Raw genomic sequence first — 21,121 nt, 5'->3', positions numbered from 1 at the left:
TTTTAAATTAATTTTGTTCTAAGTTTAAAAAAAACAAAGGTTAATTTTTAAAATCTTTCTTGTGATAGAGTGTTTATATGCAGAATACAGAAGATTTATTAAATCAAAGAAGATGGACCAATACAAAATTCAATATTACAATGTTTAATAGTATAATTCCAGTAATGATTTTATTTTACTTTACATACTACGCCACACAAATGAATATTAAAATCACATATGTCTAACTATTATTAAAAACAATTTTACTTTTTGTATTTACTTTTGTGATGTGTCTGATGAAGATAGCGTTGCTATCGAAAAGCCTCACATAAAAAAAGTTATTAGTATTGATTAGAGTGTTCTCAATATAGTGATTAAATTAAGGATAGTCAATACAAGCTCCATCTTCAACAAACAATAAAGTCTTGACAATAATTTGCATAAACAACCCTGTAACAATTCAAAAGAAGGGGGTTGATTTACAATTCTGTAGAAAAATAATTGTGCTACCCCTACTGACCCCAAATTATCCAACTCTTACCACATACATTGTAAAAATCAACATCACAAGCAAAAAGAGCATGGGTATTTAGAATACAAGTCTAAAAGAAATTAACTTTTTATTGTTATTTTCCAAAGAGAAAACTGTTACCCTTCACCTATCACCAAGAACTGGGCAAAAACAATTACAAAACAATATTAGTGTAGAATTACTAATAGTACTATATCGCAACTAATGTAATAAATATTTAACTCAACATACCAAAATTATTACATCATTTCATAGAATAAATTCAAACTACTTTTGGAGATATATACTTACCATTACGTTGATAATACTTTGAGTTGTGCGTCCAACGAAATCCAGTACATAGACCAAAATCTGTCAATTTTATATGACCGTCTCTATCAATTAAAATGTTGTCTGGTTTAATGTCCCTATGAATAAACCCCATTTTATGAACACTTTCCACAGCACAAGTTAGCTCTGCTATATAAAACCTGAAACAACATCGAACAGTTTGTTTATAAACTCATTAATATTTTTAATCGTATGCTCCAGTAAAAAAAATGATGCTATTATAAATTGTATTGCATTATAATATTAAATCAAATATTTTGTTAAAATTCGGGTTCAATAAAATTAAAAAAATTACTATTATTTACATTTGTTACAGTTTAAATGTGATGCAACAAGAGATATCAAATGAAAACATAATCATTTGTACTTGTTTCTACTTAAAAAAGCAAGTAAACTTTTAATAAAAGTGTTTGCAGAAACCCATCAGAGCAGAAAACGAAATTGGGTCTGGAGATGTTCTGCACAGACAAACAGAGAAATGATGCCAGCCTTCTTGTGATAACAAAATAAATACATTTAAATATATAGCTCAATTCATTCTCAAGATATCATGAGGAAAGTTAGGCCTAGTTTCACTTGGCCAAATCCCATGGAAGGATATGCATCCTCATCGAACTCAATTTTGTTTTAAAGAAATGAAACTTCATACAACATTTCTAAATTTGTCCTTGACAGACCAAGAAGGAAAATTTTGCCAACAGCCTGAATGATAAATTTTGATTGCTTATGGATTTCATTATGGATTATTATGCAACAGGAACTGGATGTTCTCTCTTTGACTTTTACCATTCCAAGTTCTGGTAGTTTGTTTTTGAGCAAAACTAGTGTAGGGAACAGAAACTCTATCAGTTGCTTTAATGAATGATAGTTCTCTAAATTTTATCAAGAAAATTGATTTAAATGTGTCTTTTTATGATAACGACTGCAAACAACTATTTTTTTCCAATAAATCACTGATAACTTTAAGTCAAGAAAGCTCAGTGAAGTGGCTAATAAATATAAAGATGCTAGTTTGCGAGGATGATCAAGTCTGTTTATAATATTCCAAAAACATGACCACAGCTGGCGAGTTTTAAATTTAAATTAAACAGCCATGGGTAACATTTATATATGAGTAGAGTTATAGTTACATGTTAATACTTTGCAGTTTACTTTGTCAGAGCTAAAAGATTTGACGAGGTAGAACGGATTCTTCTGGCACATGTAATTTTAGTTCTGTAACCCAAGCAACAGCTTTAATTGAAAGTTAGTGGTATAATAATGTTCAATGGTATAATATATATATATATATATATATATATACATTGTGTTGGTAACACTGCCAATCTATCCATCATTTATTTAAGCCCCACATGGACAGAAAGATAGAAAATCAAGCAAGATTGATACATAATATGACAAAAATGATTTATTATGACCCATTGAATACCCTGGTAAAATGTTGGCCATCAATTTACAGGATTCCCTGTATACTTTATTTACTTATTAACTGACTAACCACCTACTATAGAATAACTGAAACAGCTAAGGGATAAGGAAGAACAATCACCTGGTACAACCAAAACAGCTTTGCAAAGCAAAGGAGCAATTGTCATTTATACAAATTTAATAACTGTAAATAAAAGTCGTTTGACAGGTATTTGGTCTTCCGATCATATGTTAGTTTGGTTATTAATTCAAACGTGACAGAAATGACAAATACAAAATAATTGAACGGTAAAAAGTAAGGGCTCTGTGGTGTGGTGGTCGCGCACTCACCCGGCAAGTGAGAGATCCGGGTTCGAGTTCTGGTGGAGCAAGTACTTTTTGTGATTCAATATTTATTTAAATCATACATATATATGTATACAGTGTGAATTAAAAGTATGGATACACTCTGTTTAGTTTTTTATGGATAAAGATGGAAGGATGGAACTCAGAAACACCTTTCTAGGAAATAGAAGTGAACTTTTTAGTCGCTGTTACAACTTTGCCCATATCCTCAAAAAGGGATTGGGGGGAGGAGGTGGATTAAAATATTTAAATGTAAAGACGCATTAAGTGACATCTCATTTGAAAAGTCTTGATAAAAAAAGAACTACAGCTTTTTATCACAACTAGAACAAAATGGCAGCTCACTGAAATTAATTAAAACTAAATTGAGGTTAAAGATGAACATCCACATTCGGAAGGTAAATAACTCAATAGACAACCACTTTCCTTAAAAACTAAAACCTATTTACAGTTATTACATGCTGCAGGACAGGCCTCCCTTATTTTATCAGTTTTGAGAAAGTCCAGTATCAGTTGAGTTTCTGGTTGTAATTAACAAAGTTAAGATTGTTTTTATGATAAGTTAAACTGAAATGGAGTGTTTAAGTGAACAAGAGTGTATTATGATCTTGATGGTGCAAGGCTACAGAGACCGGGTAAGATCTTATGGTGAAGTAAGGAATTTATTTAATGACACTTATCCCAATCAAAACCCTGTATCGAAATCAGGAGTTTATAAAAACAATCCAATGTTTCCAGGAAACAGGCAGTGTTAAAGACCGCCCCAAACCTAGACAACCAAAATCAGCTACAAACAAAGCATTGTCACTTGACGTTTTACAGTCTGTTGTAGAAGATCCTCATGCTTCAACAAGAAATGTTTCTCAAATATTAGGTATATCTCAAATATCACTTTGTAAAGTTATAAATGACAGTGGTTATAAAGTGTACAAAATTCGTTTAGTTCATGAGCTAAGTAAGGACGATTTGGATTGTATTGTGAAAGAATAATGTGGAACATTGATAGTAATAAAATTAGATTAACCCTTCAACGTGGTTCCACATGACATTCACAGCTGACTAACGAAGCCCGTTGCGGTGGTTTCACGTGAACGCCACGTTTTCGTGCAGACCTATTCGCCTAAGCGATCTAGCAGCGACAGTTTGAACTACTTCGAGCGATGTTTTATATTGTTAGAAAGAGGACATTCCATTCTTGATTTTTGTATTCACAGAATTTTTTTTTTTATTCAACTGTTCTAAACCAAACAGATGACTCAGTCAGCTATCTTGCGATATTCCAATACATCGTGTCTGTTGTTGTTTATTGCTGACCGGCTTGTGTTTACACTGTGTTTTATTAGATCTTGTATAATATTGATTGTTTTATATTACGTTTATAGTTGGTACTGTTGGTACTAGACGTATTGGTTATTATTTTGAGCCTAAATAATACTATTACATTCTTCAGTAAGTGCAAATAATAATGGTAGTAATTTAGTGAATGTGTGTTTATGAGTGATGTAGGCCTAGGCCTATCTGTGAAAGTTAGTTGTTTTTATGGATAATTTGAACAATTTAGGGTAAGTGTTTTTATAATTTCTAACTTTTAGACATTTATTTATTGTTTATAAAACATAAAGATATCACAATGTCAAATGGCAGTGACCAAATAGCCGACTGGCTAAATGACCAACTGTCAGACTGTGGCAATGAGATAGACTTTAGCCCTGGTGTGGAAGATTTGGATTATACACAGTTAGATTGTATTGAAGATAATTTAAATGATGATCAAATGTTGCTGGTTGGGGAAAGTACACCAGAAAATGAAATCTTGCCTCCTAGGGAAATATAAAAAAAAAAAAAGATTTGGGAAACCATGGAGGGTTACATTCCTGAAATTACCCCATATCCGATTCTCTGGACAATTTTCAAGCCAAATAAACAACTGTAATACTGATTTAACCCTTACGAGAGCAACGGTGACCGTTTATAGTAACCAGCTGAGTTTGCAAGAAGCAAAATGCGAGAAATTCAGTAAAGATTTATCGCTATCACCTATTTTAAGCTCTTTAGTTTTTATCTCTGAGTCTTTTAATGTGTCAATATAACATTCCTTGTGTGTATACCTAATAACTTTCCTTTCTATAATGTTTGGAAAATACATGTATCCAATACGGAAAAAACAAAGATAACAAATTAGTAACTTTCGACACAGCACTACCGTAGGACAGACTACCACGTTACTTCATAGTAATTTACAGAGATTGCAGGGAAATGAATATATTTAAAATTATAAGTCTAACATCTACATTCTCCTTTTAAATATTGGAATTTTTTTTTACATAGGGGGAATGCATTTGCGCATGGAGTGTGGGACTCCCTTGCAGACTACCTACTAAACCCCCTTATGGGCCACGGAGGGTCCAGGCCGGAACCCTTTCGGATGACATCTTGCCTGGTCCGTGTGTCTTATGTCCCATCCAGGACAAAACTACTTGTTTCGGAAGCTAGGTGTCAGCCAGGCATCCGCCTTCACGCTTCTGATGAAGGATCGCATGTACATGAGTGGTGACTGCATTCCATGCGTCCTCACTCTGCAGCATCAGCTCCACAATGGTGTCTGCCGAAACATCACTAACTGTGGTGGCGAGCGTTTGCCTGGCCTCGATGAAGCGCCCGCAAGCAATGAAGGTGTGATGAACATCATCATCTTCCTCCGGGCAGTAAGCACACCGAGGCGACCTGACTCATCCCATTCTGTAGAGGTACTTCCTAAAGTAACCGTGCCCCGTCAGGAACTGACACAGGTAGAAATCTATCTCCCTGTGGCCATGATCTATCCAGGATTGAAGCTCTCAAATGAGACGGAAGGTCCAGCGACCGTCCGATCCTTCTGTCCACCTCCATTGCCAAACCTGCAGAGTCTCCAACCTGGCAGCAGCCAAGGCATCCTCTCTACCCCGCTCGGCAGCCTCCCGAAAGACGATCTGTCACTCGATGGCCAGCAGATCAATAGGAATCACCCCAGCCACGACCACCATGGCTGAACCGATGGTGTGATAGGCGCAGGCGACCCTAAGTGCTGCTTTTCTCTGTACCGATAACAGACTTTGTATTGCTTTGACTGTATTGCCTTATCCTCATGACACCCGCCCAAACCTCTGCGCCATAAAGAAGGGTTGAGTTTACAGTAGACATGAGGAGGCGTCTCTTACTCGACCTAGGGCTTCCTTAGGTCTTCCTAAGACTCCTTATACACGTTTTAAATACGTATTTGGTTTGAACAGTTTGAATCGTACGACCGATCTTCACATGTGCAGGGAAGTCATTCAAGTAAATAGTTGATGAGGGAAATGACGGAATTTCTAGCCGTCGTCTAACCAATCCCGCTCTGACGACGAAAACTGACATTTGTGGTTGATTCGTTTGGCTGGCCGTCTGCAGTCTTCAGCCTGCGACAACATAAGCTATGTTTACACTGGCAAGGAAAGTTGCGAGAGAATTTGTACAACTACTGTAGCGTAATTCGAACAAGACAAGCAATCTTACTCACGACAACTGTCGCAAGTACTTGCTACAATTGTATCAAACGATTATATTCAAGCCATTAAACAGACAAGCAATAGGTAACGTCAAATAAACAAGATAACTATGATTTTTCTGAGTGTCAATACAAAGTCTGTTCATTGACGGCTGTGATGTCTCGGCAATGTTTATAATTGAAATTTCAATAGCCGACACCGACACTCGCGGCAGCGCTCTTGCGCTCGTTTAGACGTGATTGTTACAGTTGGACATAAAACTTGTGTAATTTTTTGCCAGGGAAAACACAGTTCAGTCGAGGTTTAGATGTGACCGTGATATCATAACATTACTTTCTTTGTTTTAGCCAATGTGATCTGAAAACCAATCGGAACATGTGTGAGGAACACTCATTTATAGACACATAGAGTCATCGGCCGCAAAACAAGCAGTGGGCGGTGAGCACTGGAGAGCGGCGAGTTAAAGTTTAATGTTTGTGTTGTACATATGGGGAACACTCAACACTAGCCACGACATGTGAGTGGCAAGGCCACACGATCCCACTTATATTCTAGATAATAAATGTTTCTCCTGCCACTCAGCCCTCAACTCATTCTGTCATTGTTGTGCAACATTTCCGACACAAACATGCCCTGCATTACTTGTTGTAGTTTACTCACTAATTTCTTCTCCAATAAGTAACTTATCAGACCTGGTAAAAATTCAACTGAACTTCTGGTGTACTCAAAAAACCGGGTTGCATACCAAACCTCTAACCAAACCGTCAAATAGATTATATTATTCAACAAACCCAAACCAGTTTATAGAGTGAATACTGTCCATTTTAGGCCTATGCTATCTATCTAATACACGTCTTGTCAAAATACTATTTTCACTCAAGAAAGTTGGACATTGGTCAGAGACCCCACTTCGACGACTGAATAATATTTAAACACAAAAAACCTGTTTGTAGTGCAGTCAATGCTTAATGTGTGCCGCTTGTTTAGTGCAATGCATTTAGGGGAAAGGGGAGGGTGTGGAACTAACCAAAATAAACTCCACTACACTAGTGGATATCTTCATTCACAATTTCACACTTCACGTCATGTAAAATGATGTTTTAAGATTAATTAGTTCTTGATTCAAGGAGCTGTCAAATTATGTCTTGGTTTTATAAATTCTTGGAGACGGAAAAAACAGCTTTTGAAAATTTTCAGGTTATCAGATTCCTGGCTTATTCCCGGTTTTTTCCCCGGTTGGATAGCCACCCTGTATTAAGAAATTTTACAAAATCAGGTTTACCTAGCTATCAGTAGCAAACAACAACTGTAATAAAGTTTGATTCCAGCAGGATGGAGCACTTCCACACCAAGGCCTGCATGTCCGCAAGTATTTAAACAATATTTCTCCAAATCGCTGGAGAAGCAGAAGAGAAAGTATCAAGTGGCCACCAAGATTGCCAGATCTATCTCCACTATCTTGACTACTTTGTGTTAGGTCACATTAAAAACAACATGTATAAAACGAAACCACAGTGCATTGATGACCTTAAAGAGACAGAATAGTAGCGGAAATTCAAAAAATCCCACGTGAATTCATACAGCATGGTGTTTCAAGTTTCTACAACAGGCTTGGACATTGACAAACTGTCCTGGGACAGCAGTTTGAACATCTCATAAACACAGGTTAGTAAGTTCTAGCTGTTTTATTGACATTATTGTAAGTACTAGTGCTACTGTAACTTTACATTACAAAATTAACATTTAATGTTAAACTGACCACCAAAGAGCCCATTTTGAGGAAATGGTTGGCTTTTGTTTCCAAGAGGGGTGTCCTGAGTTTTATTTTTCCATCTTAGTCCATTGAAGGTTGAGCAGGATCCTTCCATGCTCTTATTAACTTAATTAATTTCAATGAGCTGCCAATTTGTACCGGGTTGAGATAGAAACTGTAGTTTCCGCTGTTCTTCTTTAATCAAGACCTTTCAAATAAGGTTGTCACTTAATGGGTCTTGACATTTTGTGCCACAACACCCTCCATTCCAAAATTCTATTTTGGGGAATTGGGCAAAGTTTTAACAGTGACTAAAAAGATCACTTCTATTTCCTAGAAGAGTGTGCAGAATTCCATCCCTCCATCTTTATCCACAAAAAAACATGTTATCCATACCTTTAATTCACACTGTATATATTACAAAGTGCAATATTGTCCTAATGAACTGATTTTTGCCCTCTAGTACAAATAGTTAAAAGGGCTCACTGTTTTCACTATAATGAGTTGAGTAAAAAGGAATGTCAGATATATAAAGATCGGATAAATGGAACTCTACTGTATCTTTAAATCAACGTACCTTGCTAATGGCTCTTCAAAAATTCCTAATTTAATGAGTAATGACATCAGATCTCCTCCTGGTATGTAGTCCATGACAAAGTAGAGATTATCTTTATCCTGAAAACATAGACAAAAAATAAACATTACATTTTAAATTATTTAGTAAGATAACACATTCACAACACCCTGACCAACCATTTTAAAAATGGTTGATTTCCATTTTTAATTAATTATTTTAGCTCTTACAGTGCCAGATATTTATTTTTCAAATACTAGTAAAAAGTGTTACGGTTGTTTTAACAGGTGTTATCAAAAAATGTAAAAAGTGTCACTTTTAGCAATTGTATAGTTATTAAAAAAATGTCAAAACTTTGTTATTTAGTGCCCAAGTTTTTATAGTTTTTGTTTTGCTCTGTGCAAAAATGTATACATTATTAACATTTAATATATTCAAAACTTCTTATAAGAAAAAATACAAAAATTAAATCACTCTAGTATATTTTAAATTCAAATGACTCAATGAAACCAAGCACACTAAAAGAGCACTTTATTTTTAATATATCTACACATTTTTTATTACATAAACACTAAAATAAAAATAATATAGTGCTTGTTAATGATTGCCCAATTTCATTATCATATTTTGTCACAGTTACTGATTGATCAGGTGTGTTTGTCACTATATATCACATTATTAACAGAAAAAACATTTACTTTCAATGTGAATTGATATAAAATACACCTAACTATTAATGTTTTGATTTAAAATATAAACCAGATATTGGCCATGTATGCATGCTTTTACATATCTGATTACACTGAAAGGGTTACTTGTGAATTCTTTATTTTAAATAATAAATATTTTTTTTAATACACTACAACCTCAATTATCTTGAACCACTTTATACAGATCAGTAAGTGTCAAAGACTGTGATAATCGATTGCTACACAATAGGTTATTTTAAGCAGTCCAAAACTTTGTCAGTAGAAATTATGACCTTAAAATTAAAATGTCTGTGTGGTCATACTCCCAGATTTAGAAGCAGTACCAAATTTAAACAAAAGAGACTGATTTGTTTACAAAACAGTAAGCATTTCTTTTTTATTTATAATTTTAGTTGTTTTCTTTATATTAATCTCTGTAAACAAAATAATAAATTGGCTCTCTTAATATTTACTGTACAATCTTAGAAAGTTAGCATTTTTTTTTAATATTTTTAAAACCTTGTAACAATAGCAAATTACAATGTCAGTCAGTGACAGTAGACTGACCAACTCCAGTAACATACAGTAGTTTCCACTTGTGAAAATTCTCATTTTGTAAGGTTAATCAACTAGAGAAAAGCAAATACTTCAAATGCTTAAACCTATAGTTCACATCAAAAGTACACCAAATTATTGTAATAAAAGTAATAGAAACCATTTAATTTTTGTGTAAATTTTCTTGGCAAAATTTTAAATGTCCAATAAACAATTACAATATTGATATATGCCCTAAAAATTTCTTGTACATTACCTGAAAAGAGTAGTAGAGTTTGACAACCCACTCATTGTCAGCTTCTGCTAGAATATCTCTTTCAGCTTTTACATGAGCAACTTGATTTCTCTTCAGCACATCAGCTTTCCTCAAAGTTTTCATGGCATAAAGATGATTTGTGTCTATTTTTCTTACAAGAGTTACTTCACCAAAGGCTCCAACTCCAATAGGCTTTATTTTTGTAAACATTGATTTGTCCATTTTAGCTCTTTTCAATCTAATATAGTTTGATTCTTTTTGAGACAGCATTTTTCTCATCTGACACTGTGCTTCAGCACTCAATCCAATCTTTTCCATTTCAGTCTCGAGTTGAAGCCTTCTAAAAACACGTTGTTTGTGTGATTTTATAACATTTTCAACATGTTGCTCCATGAAGAATTTAAAAGCTTGAGGAGAATAATTTCGCACTTTACAATCCCGCCTTTCTTCTTCCTTCTCTTTACTCATATGTTTCCTTTCAGGAATTGGTGATTGGTGGTTAATTTTAAACTGTCTCCTCTCCCCATTTTGTGTGGCAGAGGTGGATGCAGTGGGTGGTAAAGGAGGTGTTGTCTGAACAGGACTTTCAGATCTCGATTCAACTGGAGAAAACTTTCTCTGTAAAACCGGATGAGGGTGAAGAGCTGGAGACGTTCTGGGAGCTACTGTACTTTCAACAGTTGACACCGCTGCATTGCTGCTGAAGTTGTCTTCTCCGTAAGGAGGTGGTGGAGGCATCCCTCTCTGTGCAGCCAGGGCCTGCATTGTACTGGCATAGCTTGGTGGCTCTGTGGTGGGTACAGTCGTCACAACACTTACGGACGCCTGCTGGGGTTGAGCCACCGCCTTCTGTTGCTTCTGCTGAATAGAAGAAGCATAGGATGGAGGGGGAGGCTGTGTCGCAACTGTTGGTGGTGGTGGTGCTGTCGCAGTCTGCAAGATGGGTTTCTGTACTTGCGTACTCTTCACTGATTGCATGATGATGGGAGGCTGAGTCTTGGCTTGCCTTGCGCTCCAACACTGCAGGGGGGCAGGGACAGTGGGAGTGGGGCTTGGTGAGCCGGCGGACGCAGGACCTGAGTATACACCGGACGAGGGACTTTTCCTGTCATAACCTTGCGTAGGACTCTGACGATTTGCAATGGATGCAGAATAAGAAGGAGGGGGAGGGGCAGCCGATGGGGAAGGAGGTATCAGAGGGTATGGAGGGGGTGGTTCTGATGAGGTTGGATACAAACTTAAAGCTTGTATCTGTTGGGACAGTTGCTGTTGCACTTGAGGACCATTCTGGACTATCATGGGCTGCCTGGAGGTGACTGCGACCGGACTGGTACCTCTTGCTACAGGAACAGGTGCAGGAGACATGCGCTTAAGCATGGGAGGATAGGGAGCATGAGGAGGTGGAGGCGGGGGTGGGGTGGAGCCACTACGTGGTGGGGGTGGAGGTGGGGGCTCCGTGTAGCCACCAGGAGAGTACTGCCGGCTGAGCTGCGGGTGCTCCACAGACTGACGGGGACTATCAGACCGAGAACTGCCAGCTCCACTATCTAACGCTGGACTGCCTCTGTGCAGATTCAGCTCCCTCTCAAGACTTGGTTTACGGATCAATTTTGATAAGCCTGAAACAGACACATTTTAAATGTAAATATGTGTAAAAATGAATAGTTACTTAACTAAATTGTAGAGATGAGTTAATTTTGATACTTGATACCTCAATTCTTTTTGGTATCGAGGATTCTCAAATAATATGGCTCTTTCCAATTGATTCTGATAACAATATTTTAAAAGTATTTTGTAGCAAAATAAAAAATAAAACTAAACAGAAGAGCTTAAAATGCAGTTGAAAACTAAAGCCAAATTTCTAATCCATAAAATTTTCAAATAAGTCTATTTGTGGACAAGTTTTTACCTATAGAGAATTTACTGATTGCTAAAACATGTTACTGTTATTAATTCTCTATAAATTATTTTGGTATCATCGTTTCGCTATTAAATTTTATTATACCACATTCATGATGGAAGCAGGAGTAAATTGTATAGTCGTATAGTCGAATATTTACTTAACCCACTGAACATGTAATCTCACTCAGTCATAATTCAAACTGTTAGATATTTTGAAGCAATTGTATATAAGTGAACTCTGTGTGTGAGAAGAAAGTTTAATGCGGTGTGTTACTCCTTTTAATTTTTAAAACATTCAAGTGTAAAACACTTTAATAAGTGATTCAAATTTAGTGCAGATATTTGTTGCTTTATATACTCGAAGCCCATATTGTAATTGATATAATTACCATATTATTTATAATCTTTTAGATAAAGTATAAGATAAGGAATATGACTTAATTTCTTAACACATTGAACCCTAAGCCTATAACATCGAATTTACTCAGTATACTGGCCGTTTTTTGTAATAAAAATTGTTTTTAATTATGAAGACATTGTTTTAACCTGACATATTATATATCAAATTAAAGAGGAGAACACGCAGTTTTAGAAAATGTGCCTTTTTATGATAAAATAAATTTCAACCAAATTATAATGTACACAAAATTATGGAAAAAAATAAAATTAAAAAAATTGTAACTTTGTATAAACGTTTTATTTTTCAACCCCCTAATGTTGTATAAACGTTTTTTAACCACCTAATGTTCTATATATATATATATATATATATATATATATATATATATATATGTTTTTTATATAAAATTAATATAAAAGAAAGAAAGTATTCATGTTAGTACTAATGGAAGGCCTATCATAATTATAATCAACATCATTCACGTCTTGATCATTAGGCCTAACCTCAAAATCTGGATCAGGATCATTGTCGTTGAGAAACTCACCCTACGATTCAGAATTATAAATTTTACCCAAAATTCTTTCTTTTAATAGTCCTCTTTTGCCGCCTCTGCAAACCCCAACTGCTAATTTCCCAAGTGAGCATACCCTGAAAAAAAAAACAGGATGCAAGAAACCCCAACTCAAGCCCCGCTTTTTTAGAGTCGGGCATCAAAAGCAAAACTCGGAAAAAGGAGGCCTATCACACCAGATACTTTTTCAACAAGAACGTGCAACTGAAGCCACAAGCAATATAACACACCAGACAGTTATCAACAATACTAACAGATCCTTCTCGGCCATACCTAATCACAATAAACTAGAAAAACGAACTTTTAACAACCAACTGAAAATTTTACATCAAAATATAAACTGGCTATCCAACAAAACTGATAGGCTAGCACACTTTCTACAAGATGAGAACCCCGACTTCATTGTAATAACAGAACATGGCCTTTCTCATGAAAATCTCCAAAACACATGCATAGAAGGCTACTCACTGATTGGGGGTTTCTCTAGGAAAACCCACGTTAAGGGAGGGGTGGTAGGATATGTAAAAAATGGTCTGGAAAAGAATGTCTCACTCATACGCACAAGTAATGAGGAAACAGAACTGACCTGTGAAACAGCACTCTTTGAAGTCAAAGTCAGCAAACAACCTCTGCTGGTGCTAGGTGTATACAGACCTCCAAGTGCAAACCTCGACCAAGCCATAGACATTCTTACAGAACAACTAGAAAGAGTGCTTGCTGCTGATAGACAGGTATTGATAATGGGGGACATCAATGTAGATACTCTAACTGACGGCACAGATAAAGCAAAAATAGAAGAATTCCTAACTCCTTTTAACATCACCAGAATTAATTTGCCACCTACAAGAATCACCCAGAACACAGCAAAATCAATAGACTGGATATGTACAAATATTAATCTTCAACAAATACAGACTTCGGTCATAGCAACAGGACTCTCAGACCACACAGCGCAACTAGCAAAGGTACACACTAAAAAACTAACAACAGACAAAATTAAAGAAAAAAAACGAATCTACAATAAAAATGCAATAGAGCTCCTTAAAGCACAACTACAAGCCCAAAGCTGGGAAAGTGTAATAATAACTCATGATGTAAATGAAGCATACAATAAATTCAACAGCATAATCCAATCTGCCCTAAATTATGCCTGCCCATTGAAGACATCAAGAGTTAAACATAAAAGAACACAGTGCTGGGATCAAGAATGTACCAGGCTCAAGAACGAGTATGTAAAAGCCCTTGATAAACAGCAAACAACCGGATTAGATGAGGACAAAACTAGAACAGTGGCTAAGAAGAAAGAGTACGATCAACATCTAAAAAAACTCCGAAGAGAAAACGCTACCGCCCACATCAATAGCTCAGAAAACAAGTCAAAAGCTTTATGGTATACTATAAATTGTGAAAGAAGAGCCAGTCCCACCACCGAAAACCAGTTCATCCTTCAAATTAACAACAGAATGATAGATGACCCAAGAAAAGTCTCAAACTGTTTCAATGAATTCTTCTCAACAATAGCTGAAAGAACACTACAGAACAGTTGTAACACGATAATGAATACCCTACCAGTTTCTCCACCAACAACACATCATATTCTTAACTTTGGACCAATCACTCGAGAAGAAGTCCAAGCATCCATTGACTCTTTGAAACAAAAAGACTCAGCTGGAATTGATGAGGTTTCAGCCAAAATGTTAAAAATCATCAAATTTGAAATATTAGTACCTTTAACAGACTTAATAAATAAATCACTTTCACAGGGTATATTTCCAGATAAGCTAAAGATTGCCAAGGTCTATCCAAAATACAAGAGCGGACCAACTACGGAAAGAAATAGCTACAGACCAATCTCTCTAACCTCAACATTCTCTAAAATCGTTGAAAAGATTGTGTTAAACAAACTGCTGCATCACCTAGATCAGCACGGACTCCTCACTGAACAGCAGCACGGGTTCCTCAAAGGCAGATCTACAACTACAGCTGTAATTCAACTGACTGAGCACATCTTAAACCAACTAGAAGATGGCTGCACTTCTACAAGCCTGTTCCTTGACTTCAGCAAGGCTTTTGACTGCCTGAACCATGACCTCCTTCTGCTCAAACTGAGGAACTTGGGTGTGGGAGAGGAAGCAGCAAAATGGTTTAACAGCTACCTTAGTGATAGGAAACAGATAGTGGAAATAGCCTATACAAAAAACAGCACAAGATATAAGGCCCAATCCAGAGCTGTTAACATACAAAGGGGTGTACCGCAGGGCTCTGTACTGGGACCAGTCCTCTTCCTCCTTCTCACGAACGACTTCCCTAGTTGGATTGGTGAAGATGGACATACCGTCATGTATGCCGATGACACAGTCCTAACGTTTGCCGATAAGACACCAGAATTACTAAATGAAAGGGCCAGTACACAATTCCACAGGACTAAGCAATACTGCTCCTCCAACGATCTGGCCCTGAATGAAAACAAAACAGTACAGATGACTTTCACCACCAAACAAACTGACACTGCTGTATCGTTACCTGGACTTGTAACTGAAAACACCACGAAATATCTGGGCATCATAATTGATTCTAAGCTGTCATGGAAACCTCATATAGACCAGCTCTGCAAGAAACTATGCTCTGGGATCTACGTCATACGCAGAACCAAGCAAGTGTGCAGCTCAGAGGCAGCCAGAGTGGCCTACTTTGCTCTGTTTGAGTCCCACCTTAGGTATGGCATTGCAACCTGGGGAGGAGCTTCTAAAAACAACTTAGACAAAGTACTCATTAAACAAAAAAGAGCAATTAGATGCCTGGCTAACCTAAAACTACAGGGACAGTTGTCGAGAGTCTTTCAAGGAACTGAAAATTCTTACAGCCATCTCACTTTACATCCGAGAAGTAATCCTTCACACCTTCACAACAGCACAACCTAGACACAGGGATCAACACCAGTACGACACCAGACATGCAACCGATTTCACAATCCCACAACATCATCTGAGACTGTTTGAACAAAAACCCAGCTATAAAGGTGCCTTATACTTCAACAACCTGCCAGAACACCTCAAGAGAGAACAACCAAAACGTTTCAAGTTTCAGCTGACGACCTGGCTCCTGGAACAACCCTTCTACTCAGAGGCAGAATTTTTAAATAACCAACTATAACCTATGTATTTTTGACGCATTACTGTTCTTGATGAATATGTGAATAAAGAGTTGTCTATTGTCTATTTCAAACTGAATCGCAGATGATCTTTTATTTTCATTAAAAATACAATTATCCTCAAGTCATGCTCAGAATCTGACATCATATCACGTATCATGCACATCGTTATTTTGTCTAAATGATTACTCATTTTACACAATGATCAAGAAAAATAAAACTTGTATCACTAAGAAACCAATCAAAATAAACTAAACCATCACTAAACCAACATTTATCACTTCATTAACACTTTGTACCCTGAGCCCGAGTATAGGTCGGGCCACGTCGGCAGCGCCTACTACCGGCGCCCGAGTATAGCTCGGGTCGTGTTATTTAATTGTATTATTTAGCTCAGTCATCTTATTTTTGGATTCAAACATTTTGATTATGTTCATTGGTTGTCTAAGTTCGTATTTGTTGGTTTTGAGATCCCTGGGTCACGTTTTAGTAATGAAATACGTATATTTTTCGTCGTACTACAAGTGAGTCTAGACAGCTGATCGTATGCGCCGCGGCTGATCGTCGCGCGTCGATACTGTCAGTTTGTTTCACGATGTGTGTTGTTGTGAGTCTTAGTGATGTCTTACTAAGTTTTCTTCCAATCTTGCCTACAAATACTGAAGCAAATGTTATTATAATGTATTCTAAATGTGAATTTAACTGTTTGTAAATAATCAGAACTTTAGTTTCTTACTGAATGAAGTAAAGGCAAATGCAAGCAATGTGAGGTTATCCGTGTGTTTTGTTTTGTATTTACACTCGCTTTGTTCTTTCTTCTCGACTTTCCGTTGATTTTCTTTTATATTCTTTACTTATTATTTTCGAGTTTAAATAATATGGGTGATGAAATCAAAAGTGATGCAATTCGCGATCTTTTGTTTGACTCAGAGTCGGAATGTGACAATGATTTTGATACACACCTGGTTCCAAATATTGATTTTATGAACGATCTAAACGAAAATGTGCGAGATCCTTTATTTGATTCAGACCATTCTGCTTTAAAAATTACCACACTAAGGCGAACTACCTGAACTAACAAGAAATGTAGCAAAAACTTTTTTTGTATTTTTTACATAACATTCAGTATTATGTAATAATCTTTTTTTGTAAATAAACTTTATATCTGTATACATTTAAAAAAAGTATGTATCTCTATCTTTAAAAAGATATATAGTATGAGTTTATAATATAATTACTGTAATAACACAGACCTTTTAAAAGCATCATAAAACCCCAGGGAGCCACACCGAAACATGTATTAAGGGCCCAGGGTACAAAGTGTTAAGTAACAGTGGAACTTTGTTTATAAATAACAATGCTCGCATCGCTGCGTCGTCAGTCGGTTACGTAACTAAGCAGTTGTGCAATAGTTAAAAATACTATTTTTACAGCTGCACAACTGTTACTTGTCATAAAAAGGCGTATAAAAATATAACATAAGAAATAGTCTAAAACAACTAAACCCGATTTTATACTGAAAACCTAAACGTATCGAATTAAGTACTGTAGCCCGAGTATAGGTCAGGCTCCGTACACAACGGCGTACGAGCTAGTCCGACCTATACTCGGGCTCCGTATTCAATGTGTTAAAATATATCTATTTCTTTGAACCTCAGATATTCCCTTTACAATAAAGTGGTATTCTTGGATTATTTTTTATATTACCAGACAGTTTCCAAAAATTTAAGAATGACAGATATTGGATTGGTGATTATTTTGTTTCAATCGTACTTAGAATTCATTTGAGAATCAGGAATCATTTTTTTTAAATTCAGGATTGGATTTGAGTGTTGCAGTATAATAAGCAACCACCAGGACAATCCAATCATTGATATTCATGAGTAAAGAATCCTATACATAACTATTGAAATAATATTATATTATCTGTATTTCAAATTACAGTACAGCTGTTTTTATATCTTAAAAGTAATAACTTAATGATAAATAAAAACTACCTAGAAAAAACAATAAACATTTAGCAACTTTTTACTATTTTGAAGAATAAACACAATTGACACCTTGTGACAATAATAACACATATACATCACTATTGTACTTGTGGTTGACTATTATTTAAATACCATATATATCATTTTATTATTTTTAATTAATTCGGAATAATAATTTCGAACCGATTTACCTTATAAGCTTTTAAGGTTGTATTAAAATAAAATCAGCTAGCAATTATTAATTATAATATCTATAGGTTAATATTTTAATATTCAATAGTTTAGATATTTTTAATTGATAGTTGATTCGATTGTTGTGGTGGTCGCTTATTATACTGCAGCCAAAAATACTTAGGTTTAAAAAAAAACTAATAGGATTAAAAATGTTTCAATCAAGAATGGATTTTTTAAGATTAGGAATTGGATTTGAGATTTGAAAATTCTGGTTTCACTTATCACTAATATTTAATTAAGACAACCATATTGATTAATACTAATTCAGTCACTTAAATTAGGATTACCTGATGAAGGAACTTTGGTTAGGCCATTAACTGTTTCATTTTGTTGCTTAACAAGAAAATCTAGGGCAGATTCAAAACCACCATTGGAGACCTTTAGAGCTCTTAGTGATGCTTCCTGTAAAAAAGATCCATATTACTAGCAGACATTTTATAAATACCATCATGCAATAGTACTATATAACTCACTTAGCATAAAATAGTTTAAGAAGCATTTGTGATATGATTCATGTTACAGTGATTTGCAATTTTTACCCAGAAAAAGCTTCGATGTTGGGAAATTTCCAGGTATTGGTATTTGACATGTACTGCCATCTCTAGACAGTTTCAGAACCAATCGTTCATTGCTAAATAAATTTCAGAAACCAAAATAATTGTCATTGATTGTTACATTAACACCTACCAGCTAATGTTAACGTTTTGTTTACTACACATTTTTTAGATATATACATGTTACTGGCATTATATTATTATTGTTGTTGTTATAATTGCTCATAATTTGGAATAATCAAAATCTGAGAATCAGAAATCAGAATCAGAAAAAAGAAGAGAAGAATAAAATACCGTGCAATGTATTCATTGGTTGGTTGTGTCATAAGACACAAACAAATTTGTTTTGAAATTTCACGAAAGTGCCAATAAAACTGTAACTACATATTTTAATAATCGATTATTAGTATATTGATTGAAATTTGAAAAAAAGTTCACTGTTTGATAAACACTGTTGCTACTAAGGAACCAAGCAAAAGAACCTTGTAAGTTAATTTGTTGTCAGAACTCATAAATAATTATATTGTAATTTTGTTATTGAAAGTTCTATAAATTAATTGAAAACACAGACAGTATAAAACAATAAAGTTGTTTATTATTATGTTGTCTTACATTTCAGTTTGAAATATGACAAAACTTTTGGTAAAAATAGTTTGTTGCTTTCTATGAACAAAAATATTGAGACAATACTTTAAAATAATTATTTTGCTTTAATGGGCAACAATTTATTCTTTAGTTTTTAATGTAATTATTTATTATAATTATTATTAATTATTATAATTATTTTGGTTCTAAATAAATTAGCAGTTTTACCTAAAACTGAAATTAGCCTAACAAGAAATAGAGGTCCCAGTCCCAGAAAATTGGAGTGGAGAGGGTTTCTAGTGACATACATAAAACATCCTATGTTTCTCAAGTTTATGTGACAAAAAATAAATAAATTCTAAATAGAACAATCTAAGTAAGTGATTCTGATATTTCTATATGATTGTTATGACTGTGAAATCATAAATTACCTTTTAGAACATTCATATTATCAGTATATACAACCTACCAAAATAATATATTTATTATTATATCCCTGCATAAAATGCACCAAAACCATGAGGACATGTAATAAACATCCCTTGTTTCCTGCTAAAGGCCACTTGGTTTGTTGAGTGAATCTTATCTTGTTTTATAAGATAAGATATCTGGATGTTATTACATGTTAGTTGACTGATTTTAAAATTATCATTAGCTATAAAATATCTTCAAGATATGAAATAGAGTCAAGTTACATACAATAAGGTACAGTATTAACCCTTCCAACGCGGCTAACGCCTATAGACACGGAACTGCCGATGCTTTAAACGTCGAATAACGTCTACAAACGCAAAAGCTTTACTTTTGAAATGGCGAAGAATTAGTTGTTAAAACTTCTGTAAGAGAGCAGGTCGATGTTCCTTTTGACTGTCGGGACTAGACAAAGCGCTTTGTCACCATTGGTGGACGTTGTAAAGGTATCTACTCGGGTTGAAAGCAATCGCCGCCATTTTTTGTATGGCCTTAGACGCGGCATACGCCTACAGACGCGTTCGTTTCATTCAGCTGTTTAACTACGTGTGTGTTGGTTGTATGTTGGTTATATTGTTAAACAAAGTGTTTTGAATCAGTCCGTTGTTATTCTAATAGTGTTTTAGTTCGTTTTTACGTGAACTGATTTTCCAACTTTCATCATTTTACTACGAACAAAGTAGTTTGAGCGCATTTTTTGTATACTATGTGTAATATTTTTTTTCAATTATTTGTTTTGTATTTTATACCAGTTTCACTATACAAGTCCAGTTTATTTATTCTAAATAAATAAGGTTTATAAGTACAATATTTGTTTCATTTCCCTTGTAGGCTATCGTATAAGTAAGTTTGTGTTGAATTTCATATTATTACATTTCAAAATCTTATACTGAACTTATTTATTTTTATGTACTAATTATACAGAAACTTCAGTTACAATTCACTAATTATAAATAACCTGTATAAATGTAATGTAATCTGTCAAATAGTGTTCCTATGTACATTATCCTGCAATTACTTTTCATAAAACTAGAATTGCAAACTGTTATTAACCTATATATATTTGACTCAGTATTATACATTATGAAATATATTCAATCTCAAACTTTTAGCAGAGATCTACATAGCCATAATACCAGAAATAAAAATAATATTGTAATGCAACATTGTAGGCTAAGCAAAACCCAACAAAGTCATATTTTAATTTCCCAAAAGATTTACAACAAATTAATAGGTCTAGTTAATAAGTATTCTGTAAATATTTTTAAAACTAAGCTATATAACTGGTTAATAC

The 21,121-nt window shown here is 34.9% G+C and overlaps 1 protein-coding gene across 1 annotated transcript in view; it reads right to left on the bottom strand.

Annotated features, from left to right (window-relative positions):
- The window catches only part of LOC124362875 (serine/threonine-protein kinase Warts), a 58,082-nt gene that overhangs the window by 15,739 nt on the left and 21,222 nt on the right, over nucleotides 1–21,121 (bottom strand). Inside the window, exons 3-6 of the mRNA XM_046817741.1 lie at nucleotides 18,505–18,619; nucleotides 9,969–11,587; nucleotides 8,472–8,569; nucleotides 806–984 (exon numbers count right to left, since the gene is read on the bottom strand). Of these exons, the coding sequence (XP_046673697.1) occupies nucleotides 806–984; nucleotides 8,472–8,569; nucleotides 9,969–11,587; nucleotides 18,505–18,619 (2,011 nt within the window). The remainder of the gene's footprint in view (nucleotides 1–805; nucleotides 985–8,471; nucleotides 8,570–9,968; nucleotides 11,588–18,504; nucleotides 18,620–21,121) is intronic.

Source organism: Homalodisca vitripennis, chromosome 5, assembly GCF_021130785.1.
Source record: "Homalodisca vitripennis isolate AUS2020 chromosome 5, UT_GWSS_2.1, whole genome shotgun sequence".
Classification (NCBI taxonomy): Eukaryota; Metazoa; Arthropoda; class Insecta; order Hemiptera; family Cicadellidae; genus Homalodisca; species Homalodisca vitripennis.
This window is presented reverse-complemented; position numbering and strand designations above follow the sequence as displayed.